The 24,479-nt window shown below is 42.1% G+C and overlaps 1 protein-coding gene across 1 annotated transcript in view; it reads left to right on the top strand.

Annotated features, from left to right (window-relative positions):
• Positions 1-24,479, top strand: part of LOC108575629 (bifunctional heparan sulfate N-deacetylase/N-sulfotransferase) — a 106,605-nt gene that overhangs the window by 79,209 nt on the left and 2,917 nt on the right. The window contains exons 3-6 of the mRNA XM_017938470.1: positions 10,854-11,106; positions 13,657-13,848; positions 21,835-22,178; positions 23,566-23,854. Of these exons, the coding sequence (XP_017793959.1) occupies positions 10,854-11,106; positions 13,657-13,848; positions 21,835-22,178; positions 23,566-23,854 (1,078 nt within the window). The remainder of the gene's footprint in view (positions 1-10,853; positions 11,107-13,656; positions 13,849-21,834; positions 22,179-23,565; positions 23,855-24,479) is intronic.

Here is a 24,479-nt window from a genome sequence, read left to right as displayed (position 1 = left end):
AAATTAAAATCGCAGAGCATAAAAAATTAAATATCAAATTAAGCCACCATCACAGTACGAGAAAATTTTCTAAACGCCTGCAGACACCGATAGCAATGAAAGGGTTAAATAAAACCACAAAACTAGAAGCTCAACTATCAACAAGAGTTCCTCACAAATGTTTCCTTCGTCAGACATTCGGAAACAGTTATTCCAGTCTCTCTTAAAAGCACCGGAGCGTCTTCAAACGAAGTCGATTCCAATTTAAAGAGGAGACCGGCATGATCCGCGAATTCTCTCCGCCGGTTGGAAATTGAACTTGGTTTCCGCGGAAAATGACGTGGTCGAAACGATCGTCCCAGCCGACTGACAGATCGATTCCTTCTTCGAGATCGCTGGAGGCAAGCGGACCACGGTTCTCCACGATAGAATTCTTAGGAATGGTTCGCGACTCCGCGCCGCGATTTCGTACGTCAGAGTTTTAAAAGGGTCGGCCGTTTTATTCCACCGCGACTTGAACCGTATTTTCTTATTCTCCCCGTCCCCTCTTCCTTCTTTCTTCATTCCGGTCCGCGTTGCTCTTCCTTTAAATCCTCTTGACGAGGAGTTCACTCGTTTGCTCTGTCTGGCCTGTTCCTTTCGCTCTTTGGAAAGACACCGGCCTCGTTCCACAGATGATAAGTTCTTTTCCGAGTGTTGAGAGTAAATCGTGTTTACTTCACTCGTCCACCATGCTACTCTCCGATGGCTATTCGTTTGCGTGGACAGTTCCTCGTTTCTTGTTGCCAGACTTTTTCTTTCGGGTTTCTGGATTATTCTTTGGTACGTGAGGCGGGTGGAATAAATAAGGAGAAGTGAGTTAATCGTTGATTTTGATGAAATTTTAGTGTGTTGTGGATTTAGAAAAAGTAACTGACACGTGCTTTTTTTTATTGGTAATCGTGAACAGTGAAGAGGTGAAAATTGCTTTCAAAGTCTAATATCTCGAAGACTGTTAGAATTAGAGGAAAATTTTTTAAAAATTTGAAACTTTTTTCTATCTCCAATAATTTTCTAAGATAAATGCGTATCATTCGATAAATGATAATTAAATACTCGAGTGCAGAGCACCGGATCGACCGTAAAACTGTCGCAAAATCTGCATATTATAATTGAGAAAAGTGCCTATTTTCCACAGCTTCGTTTCGATAACAAAAAAGTTGGCATAACGGTATGGCTGTGCGTTGCACAAATATTCGATATTACAATACAGCACTCGGTGCTTCGTACGCAAAGGGTTTAATTAAATTTAATCAGCCATAAATTTAATCAATACGATATATGTTTTCTGCTGCCTGATAGCATATTCCGTAATTCATGTTCATACGAAAATTACAGATTTCAAGCCGAACGAAACAGTTACTCTGAAACGTGTAATTATCACCAAGTAATGATTACACGAGTATCTAACTCTTTGATCTTCCATTAAAAAAAAAAAAAATAACGAAAAAACAATAATCTCAAATTAATCTAAACTGTAACATCCAAAAAGAGAGAGAATCGCTACATCTGATTCGAATGGAAGGAACATCGAAAATTTCACACCACATTCCGCTCGGCCTTTTGATATTTACCGCGTTTATTCCAAATCTTCTCACCCTCTGCTTTCCTGAATTTTCTTCCCTCCCCTAATCTCCGTTGTTTTTATACCCCACCGCATCTCCCTCTCTCTCGTCCCCTTTCCTTCTGTTTCCCGTCACTTTTTACACGTTCCTTTTCTTCTTATTCTCCTTCACTCTCTTACGGGATACTCCGTCTGTTTCTCGCCGGCTGCTTGCTCGGCCTCTTGTACGTTTTCGTTGGCCCTCCAACCCCCTGCCGGCGCGCTTCTCTTCATCACGGCCATTGTGTGTTGTTTCCGCCTGCGTCGCGCTCGCCCCGCTCTCGCTCGCGCCCGCTATCACTTCAACCCTCTCCGGGCTTTAGAGAAAACGACAATGGCGAGAAGATATCGCTCCGCGAACCGAGCACTTCGGCTCACTTTTTTATATTTTCCAGCGCCGCCACTCTGAATCCGCGAGTATCGCCGCCGGGGGAAAGAAAGACACGTCGCGTCACGATCGGGAGATGTTCCGTCTCGAGTCGCGACGATTTTCCCGCTCGACCGTTGGAAATATCGTAATAGAAAAATGGATCTGTCGCGGTTTTGTGTTTACTTGAGATCTATTGCGAGCTGGGGTCAGCATGTGTTGACGCTTTTGCGGAAGATCACATTCGAGAGGCGATATCGCGCTTTTTGTTATTGATTTGAATTTTGCCTAGACATAATTACGCTATCTTCGTCAAGACGATCGATTTTTGTGTCGCGAAAGAGAAACATATCTGAATGGAAGACCAAAGAAATTTGATTTTTTAAAAAATGAGAAAAAGTCGTGAAACGATTTCATCAAATTTAAGTTTCAGTATAAAATTCGGTACGAACTTACGGGGTGGCCTAATATTATATTGAAATATCCTTTTAACACAATAAAAAGTCTCTGTCGAGAATATCCACACACTCCAAATGAAATTTAGAAAATTTCTGGTCTACAAAGGATTAACCATCACACTTCATTGCCGCCATTTTGGTACCAGAATCTTATATGAAAAGCTACTCCTTTAAGTCGCTTAAAATTCATACATCAAAGGGCATCGGAGGAAAAATTCTAAAAGAAACTTCTACTTTCTACCTTAAACAAGCACCCTAAATGCAATTCCAGTTCATCGCTGTGTTTATAGCTAAACATCACGAACTTAATTAATCTCAAACTTAGATTACCAGTGTAGAAGGTCTTCCAATTACCCTCAAGCTATACAAGCTACATATTACAACCGTAAGCCTCGCATAACACTAAAATCATACATAACCAATAAAAACAAGCTAAAAAATTCCAAATTAAATATTCCACCAATTTCTTCCTCTCCTATATAAGTCAATTTGATCTGATCGTACAAAAAGACAAAGTTTCTCGGTAGTCTTCTGTTCGATTCAAGAAATAGAACCAGGGGGTGAGAATCGTTAAAAATGTTCCAGTTAAACATGCTCGCGAAACTATCGGACAAATTGTTTCCCTTTCCGTTTCTCGGAAAGTTCAGATAGACACGACGACGACGACGACGACGACGACGACGGTCGAGGATCGAGAAGCACGGAACTTCGTTAGCGACGCTACGCTGAAACTGCATCAAACTTGTCTACTTTCACCTGCAGCTAGTTATTAATACGAAAGCATGGTAAATATGCACCGTAGCGGGAGGGAAGAGTTTCGAGCGAACAGTAATAATTTCATTCTGGTTCGAGCGTCTCCGGTTGCATTAATGTTTCTTCCTCTTCTCGCGATTCTTGTGTTTCCCCTGTCACGTTGTTTACCATGGTTGTTTGAGAACGGAAATGACGGTTCGCGATTCGTTCGAGCGGCGAGTTTAATTGGAAATACTTTCTTCCCAGTTCTACTTTACTTATGCACCGCTTCAATTTATTTGCGCTTATTTATTCGTTTATTCGATAGTAAATGGCACCGGGGCCGTTTATAGTTGCGAAAACAGTTTGCGAAAGGTGTGGAGTTGAGATTAAATGTTCAAGAGAGAACTGAAGGGGCTGGTTTTGGAAAGAAGTTTAGGCTCTTGAGATAGAGTTGCTTTTAGAAATATTTGGACACTGTGTAAGTTTGATTTTTTAATTGTGAAAGAATTCGGTAATGCTTTTTCGTTGTGAAATGTGATTTATTGTATTTTGGAATTATACGTATTGTTGGTTTAATGCATTTTCCTGTGTCAAGTTGGAAATTATGTTCAATTACTGTGACAAAAATATTCAGACACTTGACTTATTTTAATCCCTTACTAATATAGAATACACACTAAAGGAAGGTATAATTGCAAAAACGTTTGATTTATCTACCTTTCAAAGTCATTTTTTAATTCTTCCATTCGACCACGATGAATTATTAATCTCAGCCTCTCAGAATTTCTGTTACACACTGTGCCAACTCAGGTGGCCGCTAAAAATCACAGGAATTTCCACGAGAAGTTAAACTACAGTCTGCGAAAGAATAAAGTCCGAACAGAAATCTCGACTATTCTTCTCCGCAGAATTATTTCGAATCACGGCCACTTATTTCACGGTGAATCGGAACGAGCAGCTTTTTCTGTTCGATTAAGTCGAAATCCAGGGGAGAAACGGACAAGACCGGCGGGGATTCGACTGAAACTTTTCAGCTAATTCGATATTCCGTGGCGTGAACAATGGACCCGAAGGATCTTACAAATCTTCAACGAAAACTCCCGGCGCCGGCGTCGGTTGGGAAGGCTTAAAGGGAGGGAAACGACGAAGCCTCGAAACTTTTTCCCTCGGTGGCGATGGAACAACACTAGGTTCCCTCATAGTGCCCGACAGAAACAACACGTGGAAACGCCTGTCGACTGAAATTTCGCAGTTTAAATTCAAGACGCGTGCGGGAAACGCGAGACTTCGACTATCGAATCGCTCGCGAATCGGATTAGCTCTTGAAGCGAGAGTCCCCTCGCACGATCGTGCTCATTCTTTCCCCGTGACTTCTTCGATCTGTTTGTCGGTCGTAAAGTAGCGCGATTTCTACGGTCTTTCCGTTGAGTTACACGCGGAATAGGAAATGGGAACGATAGCAGTGACGATCTTTTCGCGAGGTGCATTCGGGGTCAAGTATTCGGATTTTATTTAAAATTATTTTGTTAGTTTTATGTTTGAGGTTTGACAGAGTGGTAAACCAACGAACTTTGGTATTTTGCATCGTTTAAACATACGACGAAATGTTGAAACGAATGTCTCGTCGAAGGAGAGATTTTGTTAGTTTTATGTTTGAGGTTTGACAGAGTGGTAAACCAACGAACTTTGGTATTTTGCAAACATACGACGAAATGTTGAAACGAATGTCGAAGGAGAACGTTAAACGTTCAATGGTTAAGAGACTTAACTGTTCCAGCTGGTAAAAAGCTATATACAGGGTGTCCTAGTTGGTTTCGATGAAACTTCGTCAGTGTATTCTATGGGTATAAGTGAGAGAAAAATGTTACACGAATATAGATCTTCTGAAGCTCCGTTAAAAAGTTATAACAAAACAAATACGAGTGGTTGCTATGATACGAGACGAAAATGGCGCTGGAGGAAGTTACATTCGGCGCTTTCAACGTCCTCAGATCTTAAAACACAGCTCGTACAAACATACTAGAGATACTAGAGATTTTGTATCATAACCACACATTCGTTACAATTATTGCTCTAACTTTCTAACGAAGCTTCAAACGACCTACGTTCATGTAACATTTTCCTCTTAAATATACCCATAGAACACACTGACGAAGTTTCATCGAGTTCGATCGAAACCAACTGAGACACCCGGTATGTAGCCTCGGCGTGTTCCACCGGTAAACCCGCGACATTGTAGAAGGAATAATACCACGCTCGGGATATATACGTCAAAGGCTAAGGATCAATTTAAAAAGTTCGTACCGGTGACGTACAATCGAGAGGCTCGAAGAAGAACTGGGACAACTGGAAAGCCTGAAGGAATTTCCTTCCGTTCTCTCCCTCCCCGCTGTTATCCCCCGTAACTTAGGCATGCCAAATCAGAAAGGTCCCCGAAAATTATGAAGTTGTTTTCCCAGGACGAGTTGGCGGAGCGAGCTTTTCAAGCTTCCGAGGAAACAGGTCGTGGGTGGGCGAGAGGGAGAGACGGGGTGGGCACACGTCGGACTGAATTTACGAGGCGAGTACGACTTCTTTGGAACACGCCCCAGGGGTAAATTATTTCTCCTCCGGGCCACTATTGCCTCCCGATGTTGCTCTCCGTAGTACGTACGAGCTTGAATGTCACGGGGAGGAATGTCCTTTAGTCGGGCAATTCTTTTTTATTACAGTGGAACGCTTTGACCGTGTCGCCTCGTGTAATTAGATCAACGAGCTTGAGCGATGGAAGGTTAGGTCCATTTGACGTCTCGTAGGTTCACTGTTTTATGATTTCGAGGTGTTTCAATTTGTGCTGTGTCGAAGGACCGATATTGAGATCGTAGAATTCGTCGATAAATTTTTTGGATATTTGGAAATTCGAGCTTCGGTATTATCGTCGATATTATTAACCCTTCGAACACCCCGCATCTTTTCATAAGATCGATCCGTACACTTTTTCAGTGAAACTATGGAAAATCAAAAATTTCGTTTCGAGAAGAAAACATTTTTATTTCTATGTTAACGCAAACTAAATTTGAATGGAAATACGGTGACATATTACGAACGAATCACGTTCAACTTCTCTCTCTCTCTCTCTCTTCGCTATTTTTCACTTTCGAAAGTTTATAAGGCGATGAAAAAATTAGAGGCGAGTGTATTGTCTTGGTTGGTATTTCCCGGAAGCTATACGGTGACGTGAAAGTTAGCAGAGAAACTTTTGGAAATTGAATTGCTCGAGTTACTTACAATGAAATTTGTCAATTAAAGTTAGATCTCTTAGATCCTAGTTCGGGGTTCCGGTTAACGAGAAACAGACCAGAGAAACTCGAATAAAGTCCGTTTCCATTCGAAAGTTGTCGAGCGTATCGGACGTATTAATGCGTTTCGACCGGAAAATGAAAAACGTTAGTATCGCCGGGCTCGAGAAATGGCGGTTTTAATACATGCGGAACGCATTAATTCGCGCGGTTAAATATTTACAGGTAATAACGGGAATAATTTCCTTACACGACCGACGGAGGGGGGAGAACGGGACAGGTTTAAATTATAATCACGATGAAACGCGACGAACAAGAAGAGTTAATTTGACTCGTGTCTTTAATTGAAAGGTTTCCATTCGAGAGAGAGATTATCGTTTAAGTTGGTATTTTAACGATTAAGACGGGAGTTTAGTTTTCCCCCTTTTTGCCTCGGCGGTTAATTGATAATGCGTTCAATTATTATTACGATAATTCCGGGTAATGTATAAAATAACGCTGGAGATCCGGTGAATAATGAGGCTGGATTTAATCATTTGCATTACGATACGTTATTTGCATGGTGAAAATGTAAAAAAAGGGGGGGGGGGGGGAAGAAAGGCCGGATAACTGAATAATGTCGATTCAGTGCGTATAAATTGTGGAATATTATGAAGAGTTAAGAGGGAAATAAATTTCATTAAATCGAATAGCATTGTACTCTGCAGATACTACAAAAAGCGGAAATGCGTCGAGCAAAATTTTCCAGATAAGAACGCCAAAATTAATTCTCGAAAATGCATAAATAACGCAATTCGGTGTTCTCTGTCGTTTGTCATTTTGCACCGTACGGCGAAATGACACGTATGTATTATAATCACCGTGCAATAAATCGATATCTGTACAAAAAAAAAAAAAAATAAAAAAAAAAAAAAAAAAAAAAAAAAAAAACAGAAAGAAACGAGAAACGAGCATCTGATGAAAAATCGTAATGGAAACTTTGATTAAAAAGACTGTTTCCCGAGGAATTGATATTTTAAAAACGACTACGAAAGAGGCCGAACTGCTTCGTTGATTTGAAAAAAATTCAAGCGTTCCTTTTTTGAACGAGCCAATGCAAGACCTTGCAAAATTCAATTCGCGTTTAAATTAATCGAGATTTCTTTACACTTGTACCTCCATTTTCTCCTCCCCTTAAGTACTAAATAATTCACTCTAGTGAGCTTTTTACTTTTGTAAAAGCTCCAAATACTAAATCATCGTCAATTCTTAAAAAAAGTAAGACGTGAGAACTGTAAAAATCGCAGTATTGCCTGCAAAAAAATATTAAAACACGATTCTCTCGAATTTATAAGAAAACCTCTGCGAACTAATAATGTGTACACCCAGTATAACGCAGGAGGAGAGCCAGAAACTTGTTCCCGCACGCCGCAAGTGCCAATCAGGCGACATACTCGGCGTATCTGAACGAAGCTGAAAGGGTCGAAGCAATTATTCCACTCGGCTCGACACGACAAGTAGAAACTATCGAAGGACATAATCTTGACGGATGGGTGTGCTCCGAGGGTGGGCCGAGAGACGTGTGGCGAAACATCCCTAATTGCGGCCGGAGACGTCCTTTTTTTTCTCTTTCTTCGTCAAGCATAGAAAACGAGAAAGGGTGTAACCGGGATCGATCGATACCTTTGAAATCTCTCCCTTGACTATTGGAGAGATCCTTTTGGCCGGCGCGGCGATGGTGGTGGTGCACGCGTTTCAAGCATACGCTCTGGCAATTGGCTGGCGCGGCAATTGCCGGCCAAGAACAAAAGAGCCACGTCGGAGTTCGTTATGACAGTTCGTTAGCTCGGTAAATTGCCGGGCCGTCGTTAATGGGCGGTTGCCAATTATCGAACCGATTACTCCGCTGAATTATCCGGCATTCATTCATTAGTTAACTGCAATTTTCCATCGTGACACGCGAACACGCGCGCCACCGTAAACTGTTGATAGTCACAGCGGACCTGTCCGCCCGCTTATCCGTTCGCCTGGAATTACGACGTGTTCCGCGAGAACCACCAGTCTCTCTCCTCCACCTCCACGGTGTTCCCCTGTAAAACGCCCCAACGCTGGCTTGCTCCGTCGACGCGCTAATTGCCCGCGGAGAAAACGCTCCGAACCGCCGCGAAGCGATAAAGTTAATGCGTATCGGTGGAAGGAGTAGGAGGTTCGAGGAGATTGTACACTACCGCTCGCAAGTATCTACCGATTCGTGGCTTTCTCGGATCTTTTATTCGTGAGATTCATTTGCTTTCGGGATTTACGATGAAACGAGTGGTGTCCGAGGGTCAGACGATGATTGTTTGGAATATTGTTGTACATTACTCGGTTACTGGTTACTCTGGATTTAAAGAAAAATATTCTTAACCCTTTCGCTGCTGTACCGAGGCTTTTGGCGCTTTTAGGCGCACTTTCGCTGTAATTTCATCCTTCATTTTTGTCCTCGGTGCACTCCCACTTTAATTCGGTAAAATGAATTTTGAAACGATGCGATTGGAGATCTACAGTGAAATCTGACGCAGTGGAAGGGTTAAACTTCTCTGGGAATTTTAGTGATGAAATTTTTTAAAATGAGTTGCGGTCTTTTAGCGTGAAGCTGGGAAGAATTGAAAATTTGCGAATATGTGAAATTTAAAAAGTGAGTGGAGATGTTAAATTTGTACCTCGAGGACTCCGGTGGGCCTTATTTGACAATAAACATGATTAATACGCTGTAATACAAATACAATACTTAGGCAACACAGTATACACCGATGGAATCGATGTTATTATAGATAACAACCCGATTTCCCCGTTCCGTAGTTTAATAAGGGGTTCATTGCTTAATTAAGAGTGCATCGGAATGATGTACAGGTAGAGATACTAATTGAAGCATGTGGGTGGTCTACGGTATTCTTGTGTCTGATTCTAATCCGATAATCGAACAATAAAACAACGTTTTACTACGCTATTATACCACTATTATACAGACCACACCGTATAATTCTGCAGTTTATCATCGGCGCGGATGATAGTTTCCCGTTTTCGTGCGTGGCGGGTAGACTATCGATAAATTCGAAAAATTCTCCCACGAATTCTTGGGCGAGACACCCTTCTGGAAAATCCTACCGACCGATCGGACCGGAGTTCGTCGGTTTATTTCAACGGTAAAGTCATTTTATCGAGCGACGGAGCGAATAAAAAGCATGCGCGCTCGGATAAAAATCCTGATATTCCATGAGCGTTCGTGTGGTCGAACAGAGTTCCGACGAAGCGAATTGGAACGTTATTAAAAATCGAAGAACGAGAAAGAGGATACGAACAAGAGGCGACGAAGGAAAAAGGATCGAGAATACGTAGAGAGAGAAAGAGAGAGAGAACCGCAGCGAAAACGCGAAGGTACATTATACGTGTAATTGCTTTATTATTCTCGAAACGTTTCAGATGCCGCGTAAATGGGATTTCGATAAAAATGTCCTTGTTTTATCGTTTAACAATAACGACCGGGGCTGGCTTGGCTTGACTGGCTGTGCGCTGTGTGCCGCTTCTTTCCATCGATATTCCATTTTTTTTTCTCTCTCTCTCCCTTGTATTTATTACCGCGTCCCTGTTTTAAATAACCGATAGCCGCGCGACAGGGCGGATTGAAATTGTCGTAACAAGCATCGGAGGCGGTACGTTGCCCCGAGAATCGACGAGCACGTCTAAATATTCGCCGCGAAACAGTTTACCCTTGGCGACGGTGAAACTTGTGGGTGCAGGAGGTAGAGGGAGGGTGAGACAAGGAGCGGAGGAAAAGGGAACGTTTATTCCGTTCCGAGGAACACGTTAACTCTGAGCGATCCTTGCTTTATTGAATAATCTCGCGGAGGGAATAAGAACCGTCGCTGGAAGAAGTTTAAGACGAGGATTCCGGTCTCGTCGCTTCGTGATCCTGTGCCGGAGGAACCTTTGGGAATCGTTGACACGCGGATGTTACGCGTAAAAGCTTTGCGATTTTTTTTCCTCCTTTGCATCGATTCACCTGAGGTTCCCAGGTGAATTTTTGTAATTTTATCTCGTGGTCGAGTTAGTTATCAATTCGTCAACATTGTGTGCAGCGAATTTTTCGTATTTAAATTTATCGTTCTTTATGGGGGAAAGTGATCAGAGAGATTAGGATAATAGAAGTGATAATCATCGATATTGATGAAACGTTGGTATATGGTAGTACCTAAACAAAAATTTTTTATCGCCAATCGTCCACGTTTATTTTGCAAAAAATAAGAAATGAAGATAATAGAATAGCGAGGGAATGTTCTGAAGTGATTATCATCGATATTAGTGAAACTTTGATGAAAATGTTCGTTTACATTTATTTTGTAAGAAAATCTAACAATTTCGGTTTGTTGTTGCAGGTACAAAATAGAAGTGGCCGGCAAGTCGCTGCCCGTGCTGACGAATTTGGACAAAGGTCGGTACGGTGTTCTGATCTTCGAGAACCTGAACAAGTACCTGCAGATGGACAAGTGGAATCGCGAATTGCTGGACAAATATTGCAGAGAATATTCGGTCGGCATCGTGGGATTCGCGCCTTCCGGCGAGGAAAGCCTGGTCGGCGCGCAATTAAAGGGCTTTCCTCTCTTCGTGCATACTAATCTTAGACTGAAGGTTAGTTGTAAAATAAATCGAGCATGGAAAACGATGCACTCACAGTTGCATAATTAACCGTTCGCTGTGCACAGACAAGATAACAAGTCAGCTAACATTACAAAGGCAAGTTCTGTTTTTAAAAAAATCATTTCTGAGAAGAATTTGTCAATTCTGAAGTGGACCATTTCTCACCCTAAGTTCTACGTACGGTTCCTAATTGAAAATTTCTAACAAAGTTTCCTTAAAAAATAATGTTTCAATTTTTCTACATAAGAAGTTACTATTCCACTTCACCTTAATTGTTCGAATGGGCCCATTTAATTAACAAAATAACGACGAGCTAGACACAGAGTTATTTTGTTTCACGAGACAGAGCTTGTTAAAACGGTTAATTCCTCGTTTCCCTCGCAAAAAGTAGTACACCGCGATTTTCCAAGAGAACCGAAAGAAAAGAGAAATTGTAAACACGCCGGAAAGGCTGAAAGAAGGTAGCACAGGTGATTGAAAACGAGACAACCGATCGATCTGACGATCAGATCCCGAGGAAGCGATTCCCCGGGATGGAACGCGTCCACGGAGGCCACGAGGTGTCCCTAGTTTTTATTGTTCGAGGGAAAATAAATTTTGTCGCGGCACTCGATAACGTTTCGGTACGGAGAGGAGACGAGTGGATCCGCGCGAGGCGTCTCGGATTGGCAATCTCCGTTGCCGTGACGAAACGGCCCGACTTTATTTCGTAGAAAAATTGCAACGCCTGGCAGGAAGCTTGGAAAGAAAGGCCGTCGAAACGGCGTAATAAAAGCATCGATCCTTGGAAAACGTTACCGGGCGAGCCGCAATACGACAAACGCCGCTTTAAACGCGGCGCGGCGGTTCACGGAAAAGGTTTGCCACGCTCGAATCAATTTGCATGCGCCGTGAAATCGCGCGTGTCTGCATGCTGAGATTACCACCGGTAATGCCACGCGATTTCTCCACCCATTTTCTTCCAGCGTTCCTCGATCGACGAGCGATTGACTTGAATCGCGATTAAATCCGCGTGTCTCTATGTTCTTCGGCTTTCTTCGTTCTCTTGAAAGTATATGGGGAAATATACAGCCTCGGCCAAAAGCATTAGACACACCATGAAATGTGAATTATTTGGAAATATTTTTGTATCGGGAGGAAATGGAGGTATTATTTTTTTCCTTGGGCTATCCTTTGCCTAATATTTGACAATCACGGCAATTTTCTTCTGACTTTGACCATATTTGAAAAAAAAAAAAGAATTAACTTGCGTTGATCTCAGTTCACTCTTTTTTAGCAGCAGACTGTGGCTTTTAAAAAGAGATAGAAAATGTGGACTGTAGAACCCACGGTAAACTTTGTCGATTCTTTTAACCCTTTCGTGACCAATGGGACGCTGTGTTCCACTTGAGTACTCGAGGAAAAATTGATTTCTACATGATATTCGTTACAAACGCAACGATCGATAGATTAAAAAAGAAATTCTTGAAAAAAAGAATTTGGCGACGAAAGGATTGAGCTTCCTTTGACCTAGCCGGCAAAGGACGATGAAGGAATTTTTGCAATAAGCTGTAATGACAAAGGTGCCTGAAACTTTTGGCCGAGACTGTATATGTATCTCTGGATTTGTCAAGTATTGGAACGTGTAAGTGATTGTTACGGAGTAATGGTTAACTCTTCTAGATTTAAAGAATCGTATACATTGGCTGGTTCATGAAATATGCAGTAGATGTTGTGCAAGTACAGAGGAATTACTTCAGAAGGCAATGGATTGCTTTTGAATCGATGTCAAAGAAAGGACACTCGATACAGACTGCTTCGAGTCGTCTTTCTTTTATACATGTCAATTTTCTGTCTAGTTTGAAGATAGCTTCTCATGATAAAATGAGAAACGCTCTCTCTGTAGACACCAAATATCTGTCCGAAAAATCGACGTTACTCAGATTACGGTATACCTGTCTGACAGCGTTGACTTAGTCTACTTATCGTGAAAATTGTACGTCCTTAATTCCTTTATCTTATAAATTTTCAAAAATGGATTTTAAATTTCATTATTAAATACTCGAGACTATTCTTAACATGATTTCAAGTCTAATTCAGAATGTTAACACTTACAACGAGCACTGCAAATGTGCCTTAGCGAAAGGGTTAAGAATTTTAGAAGAGCTTCGAAGCAAAGTAAAACAGTTCCTCTAAAATATTAAATATCCTACTGAGTAACTTGACAGATCTACTGCACGGAATCTCCTAAACTACAGAACACCTACAAAAATCCTACAAAACCCGTGAAATATTTTTACACCGTTATCTACCTCGCGATCGATCGCCGCGTTGCATAAAATATCTCACCTTACATCGAATAAAATCAATCAGAGTGGCAGCGAACGGTACCAGGTAACAGAATAGAATTACACTGAAACACCCCTTTTCGATTTCAACATCCGTGTAAAAAAAGCCGAGAGAGAGAGAGAGAGAGAGAAAAGGATCGCGGAAACGGCTCACGTATCGTCGACAAGTTCTCCGGCAGCCGACAAAATGAGATCGGTCTTTCCTCTCCCTCAGGATGCACAGCTGAACGCGGCGTCCCCTATTCTCCGATTAACCAGATCCGGGGAAATAGCCTGGGGACCACTTCCTGGCGGTGACTGGACCATTTTTCAGGCCAATCACAGCACCTACGAGCCGCTGGCCTGGGCGCATCGGGACAGCCTCGACTATCCGGCCAACAAAAGTCCTCTGGCGACTGTCATTCAGGTGAGACGCGCGATTTACGTCGCCATTTTACCGTCTGTCACGTTCCTCCGTGTTCTCTCTAGCCACGAATTTGGTCAGGATTAATCGCGAGTAGAACGTTGCAACGTTTACATAGGATGACCGATATTTTGTCAGCTCACTAACACGTGTGTATAGTATACAGAGAGCGTTGAAATTTTGGACAGACGGGATGATAACATTTTTCTTTCCTGTCTCGATTCTGTTTTATTAGGTGTAGGAAAGAATTCGCTGTTTTTTTTTGTTTTTTGTTTTGCTGAGATATATGGTTGATATTGGCTTGTTTAACCCTTTGGGTCTCACATTATGTCATTCTTATTTTTCATCGTTTTTAAAACTACTTTGAATTGAGGTGTGATGTGATTGAGATTCACTTGTTTAACCCTTTAGGTCCTGAGTTGTATCATTCTTATTTTTTTATTGCTAAGTTTATTCTATAGATGCGTCAAGAGGTGCAAACATGTAACAGTGGTTGTAGAGAACATAAAATTCAAATAATTCACATTCAGCATAATATCAGCGATGTTTGAAAATTTATCGATGACGTGATTGCATCGAAACTCCAAATTTCTTGCCGCATTAAAATCCGTACGCTTCTCCAAAAAAATGGAAAAATGTCGTCAAAAGCAACGGGGACCGTTCCAATTTTCAAATTTTGCCAAACAAAAGCATCAAACAGTTTCCTACACCCGATAAGAATTTCAGTCTACCCCGATTGTTCGTAACACTCTTTTGATTAATTGAAAAAAACTCGATTCCACCGATGTTAAAGGGCGAAATTAAAAACACGACGGGAGGTTGCAAAAGGGAACAATCTTTCACTAGTAAACGCGGCTCGCGCGCCCATCAAGGAGTAACAGGATCTGTAACTCTCGTCGACCGACGTTAACTTCCGGCTTTTCCTAATTAGCAAATTAATTAACGTGCCTCCTGTTTATCGCTTTTCTTTTCGCAGTTACCCAAAGCTCCTCCTTTCTGCCTTCCTCCTCCCCCTTCTTCCACCCCCCCTTTGGTAAATTCATCAGTCAGTCGCGGAGGCCCGCTTTGTCGGGCCGCTAGCATAATTGCGAAGAATATTAATTACGGCTCACAAAAGGGTGCATTCCGGTTTTTTCGTTAAGGGTGGCGCGCGTAGGTTTAAAAAGAAAAAGAACGCGTCGGAGTCCTCTCTTTCTTTCGAAAGAGACGCCCTGCCGCACACCTGATCCTTTGTTTCGCGCAACTTGATCCCGCGTCGAAACACCCGTCATCCACAACGAATTCAAACAGAAACAACGCTTCTTGTTCGGATTATTAATTAATACTTGCATTGTTAACACACAAAGCGACGTCGAAACGCGAAGTTCGTTTAATTAAACGCGATTGTGCATCGTGTCGTTACACGCTCGGTTCTACTCTCTCTGTTTCCTCGTCTATTTGCTGTACAGGGTGTCTGGTAAATCGTGGTGCAAGAAGGTGATTCTTTGTGAAAAATATGCCATAGAATTTTTTGACAATTTGCGTCAACTTCCTAAAAAAAATTATTTCGAATGCAAAAGTATTATACAGGGTGGGTCACCTAAATATGTCTTCTCTAGATACACGTATTGTTCGGAGAAAATTTTTGTACGTAATTTAAATGGTTTCAAAGGGTCAGATTTAATTTTTTTCATTTAATTCTGGCTCTGTCTCACTTCGCATCACGCACAATCCACGTTCGACTCTTCACCGATGCTACGGACAGTTTTTAAATAATTTCAGCGAATGCATACCGTTGTACGATAGAATCCTGGATAACGTAAATAACTGCGTAAGAACGCGGGGGGAAATGTGCGCTATTCAACGATGAATAATTTTTACTTTTAATAATACAAATAATACCACGATCGTAAATATTCCATCTCGTTGTAAAAAATACAAAACTCGCTAGTTACGTGTTAATCTATAAATTACGAGTGTCTTTGAACAACGAGCAAACATCGATAACCAGAAATCTGCGTTATCAAACAATTTCTTGTTATTCTTAATTCTGATAAGATTGCAAATACTTCACTCAGTCAAAAAGAAGAAAAAAAAAAGAAAAGGATATACGAACACAGATCTTCGATCGAATTAACTTGGTCCATTAGTCAAAATTTCGACGCGAACACGGAAGTGGAGGCTTCCAGAGCGCCTCGCCCTCTCGCGACTCTTATTTTCCGCAGAAACGTTGGCCCCGGGAAACGAAAACAAATGTGGAGTTTCCGCGGCGCGTGTACGCCGCCCCAGTTTCAACCTGCGAGCCGGAGTCTTGAATCTCTTCTGCAGAAATGAAGATGGAAGAGGAGGAGGTAGGAAGATGAGGGTTTGAGCCAGTGTACTTCCTCGTCGGAGGTGGGAGAGGGGGTCGAAGTAACGCAGATAAGAAGTGGGAAGAGCAGGTGAGAGCGGCAAGGAGATTGTAATGCCGCTCGGATGAGGAAAAGGGGTGAGTAGAACGGGGATAAACGTAATAAAACAGTAGAAATACGGGGGCAAACTAAGAGAGATTGTTGGAAGAGGGTAGGGGGAAAGAAAGGTGGATAACAAAGGACACGTCGTAATAAACGAAAAAGTAGGGGCTGTAAAATTGAAACTGAAAATGTTGAAAGAAGTGGGGAAACAACGGTGGAAAATACGGTGAAACGAAACAGCGTGGAAACGTAAAGGGAAATAAGAAAGGAGGAGGGATGGCTAATAAGAAGGAGAACAAACTGAGATGAAAAATAGCGGAGGGTTGAAACGAACGATGAAACAACGAGCAAGAAAATAATGCAAATTAGAGGAAGCTGAAGTAAAAGGAAGGAAAACAAGTAGAACGTGGTGTGAGAAGAGGAATATTAAAAAGGAAGATGAATAGACGTAGATTAAACGGGGTGAAAAGGCGAGGAACGTAATAAAAATAGGATGTAAGAAGGAAAGACTTACACAGGAGGTCGAAGAAGAAGGGAAGGTCCGAAACAATTCGTAAAGCTGTTCCAACAGCCGTTTACATTCGTGCAGGAATTCGCGATTGCGAGATTCCACGAGGATGTAAAGGACTGGCCCGGAAGCGAGCGCACGCCGGATGAGAGCGGCCGGTGATCTATAGAACACGAGAATGCAGACGCGGAGGAGACAACCGTGGCAAATCTTGCTCGTCGCGAAGATGCTCGCGCCACGCAAACAGGAAATATTCGTCTGATATAACAAACGGCTTAGACGTGATATCATCTGCTTCTTCCCGCCGAGCTCCGCCCGCCGCAGCGTACGCTCGATGGGCTACGCTTCATCTTCCGCCACTGTTGCGAGATTTTTTTATCAGGTCGTCGCGACAGTCTCGATGCTTTCTGCTTCTTGACTTGGATTGCGTTATTTGTACCGTGTTACTCGAATTTTTATCTCTGAATACACTGGAATTATCGTTTTCTTTTCTTTAGTTTTCTTTTCAGATTATAACAGGCTGTCGATGAAGTTCTAATAGTAATACGAAAACAAAATTCGCATGGGTGAACCTTTGAGAAATCGTACTTTTTAAAAAGCAACTTTTCTTTAAGAAAGAATTAAAAAATTCTCTTCATATCGAAAAATGAGGGAGGGTACGTGCACCCGTGACTCGTAATTGCAAATAAATTGTCGAAGAAAAATAGAAACACCGACGTTACTTATGGAACGGCCGAATATTTTCGAAGTGGCGAGCTGCAGGAAGATTGCAATCGTGCCTCGGCTTGGGATAAATTTTGCGGCTGGCAGGCGATATCGCGGCACTTGCGTGCCACTTGAGCACTTAGATTTAGGGATCGTGCAACCCTAGTAGTGGGCGGGTGTAAGTAGATTTAGGGACCGCACAGCCCTAGAAATGCTCGGGCAGAGGTAGATTTAGGGACTTTACAGCCGTAGAAATTCTCCCGACCGTAGAAGCCCGAGATCGCGAAAAACCGACGTAAAACGTTTATTCGAGGTTGCGGAAATTGTCGGCTAACGTTCGGCTATCTGATACACACAGGCGCGGCGCGTGAGCGATAATGCACACGGATGCTTTATGCGCGTCAACGGTGTCATCCAATTGCTCTATCTCTACCTTGGAGTTCCACGGTATTACAAAACACCCGGTGTAATGAAGCGTTTTACTACCGGGAACGGGGGTAGTGCTACGCTAAGTTCTTCCGGCGACGATAATAAATCTTTGCTATCGCAGTCTTCCGTCTAAACAGCGGTAAATTCCTTGCTGAAATACGACGACAAAGGGGCGAGCAACTTCTTAGCCAATTCTATCTTCCATTCGTACTGTCGTTGTTCTTTGTAATTTGTGGCTAAGTCGGAGTTCACTGACGTATCAAACGAAAATTGTGAAATACTGCTCGTACAGTTCTGTCTTAGATTGTGCCAAACAAATGTGATAGATGTGGTGTAATGTATTATGCAATATTGCTTGGCCACAGGGATATCTTCAAATATTAATAAATAAAGAACGAAGCCTCGAACGCAACTTTTTTATTCTTCATTTTCTTTTTATTTTGGCTTCCAGAATCATCCCCCAAAATTTATTCCAAAAGCAGCAGAATATTTTGTACACTTTTTAGCACTCTAATCTCGAAACTCATTTAGTCGTTACAAAAATTCACACTAGATCCTCATTCCCACGTAAATATGATCAGAAAAAATTGAGTGTGCCGGAATATTATCCCAAATACCGGTGTCTTGTTACAGTTATCGCTGAAAGCAGCATTTTCATTCCCTCTTGACTTAAAAAAAAAAAAGAATCGCAACGTAGGGAGGTATTGAAATTCCATCCGATAAACGTTTAGCAGGAAGCAAGTCACCCGTTGCACAGACGATTCAAGATAATCCCGGACAGGCAATTTGTTAATTGCGTTACACCCCGGCAGGAATTCTCTGCCAGGCCGTTGCGTTTTGAAACGGTTGCCATGAACGGAGCTTGTTAGCAGTAAACAACAATAATAATCTCGCTGATAACCCCATTACGTGGCCACGGCCTATAGGCTGGAGATTCACGGATCACAGGTAGCCAAGTAATTAAATCAGAGGCCAATCAGCCGTTGGTTCGTTCGATTAATGAGCATCGATGCAAGCTACTTCGTTTGCCGCCATTCGAGCCGGCAATTTATTTTATTTCCAAAGGACATCTCGTCCTCCTCGCGAGGCGTGTACCGCGCATCCTAGACGAGACCGTAAGTTCGCGAGGAATCGTCGACAGGAGTTGCGAACGAACACCTCGTCGATCGATTAAAAAACAGGAAGCTGTCGCGATGGATCGTGCCTTTTCACCATCTCGACAGTTTCTTTATGGCCGTTCGAAGCAAACGAGCTTGAAATTCGATTGATAGAACGTCCGCTTTGTTTGGCGAACAGGGAAACCAGTGGGATTATCGATGGAAACGTTCGTTTTCATCGGTGAAAAAAGAATCGGCCGCTATCTGATGGGAAGCTGGATTCTTCGTTTGACGGAAAATTTCTCCGATCAATCGAGCCATTCGTGACTCAACGCTTTCGCTGTGCGATAGAAGGCAAGACGTTAATTATGATGCTGTATATATTTTATATTTCACGTTGGAACGTAAATAACGCTGTTATCGACGTTTATTGCATACAGGAAAAATTGTGTATTTTTAATTTGGAGGATTAAAACAGTAGATATTTTTCAAGTCGTTCTTTCCGCGTTACTCGTGATTTGAATGCACTGTGATTAAGGGTTAATGCTCGAAGTAACTAACGTTTGGCTCGCTCGATAAAGGGGTGCGCTTAGTCGCGATCGAAATTCTAGACGATGCGGGGAAGAAATAAGATGGGAAATGAGCAGGATGAAACTTAATTTAATAGACAGGCTGTAGAATGTTCTACTTTTACATTCTTTCACTCTCTGTTTAAACGGTAAAGAAAAAACATACAAAGTGTCCCGTGTAATTGCCACCACAAAATTTCAGGTCTTGAAATTCTTAAATTTGTCCAGATTCGTTCCACTAAAAAATACTTAAAAAATCTTATAGTCTCACTTAAAAAAAATGTAAGTAAAGGAACAGTGGTTTACGAAAATTACGCACACTTGAACTACAGTTTAACAATTTTTTCCAAAGTTCAAGAAACAAAACTTACTTTGCACTAAAATATGAATTTCTCAAATCTACGATAATACGAACTAAAAAATTTCGAGCAGTCTGTTACATCACAGAATCACCGATTCCGCGACTCGCCGTTACGCGGCCATTCGAACGCTCGCAGCAGTCGAAAGATTAAAAATTCCGAAAGATAAAAAGAATTTTCGTTCTATTACTAGTATTACGGTGTACGAGACGCGAAAGAATTCGCCGTGATACGCAATCATGGGAAGAAAAGAAATAGAAAAAAAAGAGCGGCGCGGCAATTTCCCTCGAAAATCGCCGCGAACCATTGTCGTGCTCGACGATGGAAATAGAGCCGTTTGAACGCGTTATTACGCGGCGCGGTGCGACGCGTTAAAGTAGAACGTCTTTGAAATTAACGCGCTCTTACACGCGCTTCACGATCGATAAGCATCGACGCGTTGAACGCGCAAACCCATTAATGTCGTGCACGCGGTCGTTCCGATGAAAAATACACGCGAACGAGATCACCGCAATTTCTCCCGCGACCGATGGAACAATTCACGTAACGACCGATCGACGCGTGTGATCGATAGCCCCGGACTCTGCCGTTCTCCTTTTCAGCGGTGAACCACCGACGTCGATGAACCGCCGTGAAAGAAAGAAAAAAAAGGAAGCGCTTTAAACAACTCCCTGTGCTTCTTTGCACGAGAACGTAATTTAATAACGTAGTTTGATCGATGGTTCGACGTTCCTGCATAACTACCACGTTCGCAGTATTTGTTCCCATTCGAACGAAGCTTCTAATTAAATTAACGTAATTGGAGAACGATTTTCGTTGTGTCGTTAGGTGAGACAGTTGTATATTCAGTGGTTTGTCTCTTTGGAGCAATCGTTTAGAATGAGCACAAACTGGTGACAAAGTAGATATATGGAAGTTTGATTGTTTCCTTTGATTAGATAGTGTCGCTGGCCTTCTGGTTTGCTTAACCCTTTCGTGACAGAATTATTTTTTTAAGAAGTTGTGATTTGTTTAGAGATTGTTATGTTTGTAATGCATACTAAATTGAGATGAATTTTCATTCGAGTATCTCGAGTGGGACATATGTGTCCCACTGGTAACGAAAGGGTTAAGGTGTCTGTGACAAAATTTTTTCCCTTTCGTTTGTACTCTTTCTGAATATGACAATAGTCCAAACGATCGACCTTTCTCTCTACCACATTCCTCCCTCGCCATTAAGTTCTCGTTGGTCACACAGTACATACGCAATAGTATTTATTACTAACACAGGTACACCTTCCTTGACAATTGGAAACGCTTTCGAAGGAGACGTATTATCGTCAAAACCTCGTTTATTCCATTTATCCGACACAAATTTCTCCGTATTTTTCATCGAGGAATAAAGTGTAAAGGGTTACTCAGAACGACCACGATACGATCGAACGAAATATATCGCTCTTGAAAACGGTTAAAAGGAGATTAGCGCTCCGCGACCCCTCATAACCCGTTTAACCCCAGGAACGATCGAAATCCGTTCGAAAATCGAGCCTTAATTTCCACGGGAATCCTCCTTTTCCAAGCGAATATGCTCTTTTTTTTTCACTCCTTCCCTCCTCTGTCTCTCTCTCTCTCTCTTTTTTCCACCATTCATCGCGGACCTTTACGCGATAGGATTATCCGCGGAATTTGATCGATATTAAATACCGGGTCGCGTTATCAGCTTGCCCTCGGTGAACGAGCTACTGCCTCGTTTAATTCTCCTACCTCCGATAAATAGAGAGACAGAAAAATAAAAAAAGGGGGAGAACCTACACCCTCGCCCTGCTGTAAACGATCAGAATCACCGTCCAGCCCTGATAAGCCTAAACGTGATCAACCTAACGGCGTCCATATTGGATTTACATTACGCAGGATCACGGCAGATACGACGGTATACAGAGGGTGTTTTTCGGCGGTGGATTACGATTCTGGCTGCACAATTTGCTGCTGTTGGACTCTCTGTCCTACTTGTCTCACGGCCAGCTCAGCCTCAGCTTGAATCGTATGATCTTGGTGGACGTGGACGACATATTCGTCGGCGAGAAGGGGACTAGACTGAGGAAGGACGACGTGATGGCGTTGCTGGCCACTCAACAGAGGATCCAAGCGCTGGTACCGGGGTTTAAATTCAATTTGGGGTTTTCCGGAAAGTACTTCCATCATGGAACCACCGAGGAGAATCTGGGGGACGATATGCTTCTGGAGAACGTCGACAGGTAGGCGATATTTTCTGTCCTTTTTTTTCTTTCAATCGTTAGGTCTGTTTTGCCAATTTTACGCAGCTCTTTCTCGAGAACTATTATAGATATCTTCTACAAATTTTTTCCGCCTGTTTTTTCGTCCTTTTTATACATATTTGTATGTCAGAATTTCGAAATATTCTTTGGGACCAGAAATATAATTTTTTTAAAAAATACCTACATTTCTTTTTTAATTCCTTAATAATAAATCCCAAGAGTGTATCTTTTACGATTCTCGAGAAAAGTGTACCTAAATTTGGAAAATACTAACATTCAGAGAATCACCATTAAAATAGAACACTATTCTTTTCCCAATTTAAAAAATTTCATTGCACGAAGCGTTGTAATTTCCCTACTAAAATTAAAATCTCCCTAAAAAAAGAAAGGTTGGAAAATATGCACAAATTGGGAACTGAAATACGTGTTCGCAATTGCCGGCCATAAAGTTACGTGCGAGAAATATAAAGTATGTCCTATCCTTGGACAACAACTGCGTGAAAATTTTCACTGGAGAAAATTTCACTTTTCGATACTCGAAACGTATTTCGAATTCCTTCCACGATACCTCCAACATTTCACGCAAGAAAGTGCTAAGTAGAAGAATACGGGTTGGTTCTGCTATGCATTAGCAGCGAAATGGTTAAACAACAATGATTTATACCTGAGATCCGCGCCATAATGGTTGAGCAATTTTTCAAAAGGATATTACAATAGAGTGAAACGATTCGCGAATAAATTTCACGGGGCGCACGGTGAAAAGAGAAATGGAATTGGCGGAGAGAGTTATTGCTCGAATCAGGTGGTAAACAGAGCGCGAAAAGATTCACTGTTCGAGTAAATTGACGTATTGAGACCGTATACGTGTCACGGTTGATCGAGTCGCGGAAGTCGCACCTGTTTACCAATTGTCGCGGTTTGCTCGCATAATTGCCTTTCTATGGACTGCAATTAAATCGTGCAACCGTTGTCGGTATTTTCAGTATCATCTCGTTCCAACTTTCGTCCGTTTCTTTCCTTTAGAGAGAAAGAATTCTAAAATCGTTCTTAACCCTTTCGTTGCTATTCGCGCCTATAGGCGTTTTGAAAATTTGCTCGCACTATACTGTTGGAGCCTCTCGGCGCAACTTCTACCTTAATTTAATACTTAATTTTGTCCTTCACGCGCTTCCACCTTAATTCAGTCGACCGAATTTTAAAACGAATTCTGCAGCCCTGATTAGAAATTTACCGTCAGTCGACCACGTTACGCGCTAAAATCTGCCGTAGCGAAAGGGTTAAATCGTTGAGGATAAAGTTTATATAGAACGGAGAACGGTAGAATTTTTGTAAAATCTGAATTGTGCGACTCGTATTTACACTGCAGATTTACGTGGTTTTCCCACATGTGGAACCATCAGCAACCTCATCTCTACGAGAATGTAACGCATCTACAATTGGATATGGCGTTGAACAAACAGTTCGCGAAAGACCACGGAATCCCGACAGGAAGCGGTTACAGCGTAAGTCCGCATCACTCCGGCGTTTATCCGGTTCACGAAGGGTTGTACGAGGCGTGGAAAAGGGTGTGGAACATCAAAGTCACCAGCACAGAAGAGTATCCGCATTTGAGGCCGGCTCGATTGAGACGAGGCTTCATTCATCGTAACATAATGGTAAATCTTTCATAATCACAGTCTGTCAACACCTGTTCCTGTGACTACTTCTCCTTCGAGACACGTTTTCTCGAAAAACTTGGCGAGTCTTGAAAATACACTCGGTGAATCGAACGAGAAAATTTGGTTACTTGATTTCACGGAAAATCAAATTTAACGCGAAACAGATCTGCGAATTCTCTTTGCATAGGAAATTGTATCGAACAAAGGGCGAATTATTCAACGAAGAAAAAGAATACCTATTCGTAATTACTTTTCCTTTAGGACAAATCTTGCGAAAATACATTTGGTGAATCGAAGGAAAAAATTTCATTTGATTTCACCTTCGCGTAGAAATTGTCTCGAATAGAAGTTGAATAATTCAACGAAGAATGCCGTGGACCTAATCAATTTTTCACGTATTTCTCCGAATATTAAGTTCTCTCGAAACATCGTCAAGATAATTCCAGCGGAAACGTTCCCTCTGAATATTTGTAAAAGCGAATCAAGTTCAACCATCCTGAATAACAGAGGCTCGCGAATCGACCGATTTTCACCCCTCTGTTTTTCCGACGTGGCTGCCCGGAACATGCCAATAGACATTGTTCGATGCTAACAGCCGGCTGCTACCCACGAAAACTATGCA

The sequence above is a fragment of the Habropoda laboriosa genome, unplaced genomic scaffold (assembly GCF_001263275.1).
Source record: "Habropoda laboriosa isolate 0110345459 unplaced genomic scaffold, ASM126327v1 scaffold186, whole genome shotgun sequence".
NCBI lineage: Eukaryota > Metazoa > Arthropoda > Insecta > Hymenoptera > Apidae > Habropoda > Habropoda laboriosa.
Note: the sequence above shows the minus strand (reverse complement) of the source record. Positions and strands in the feature narration are given on the sequence as shown.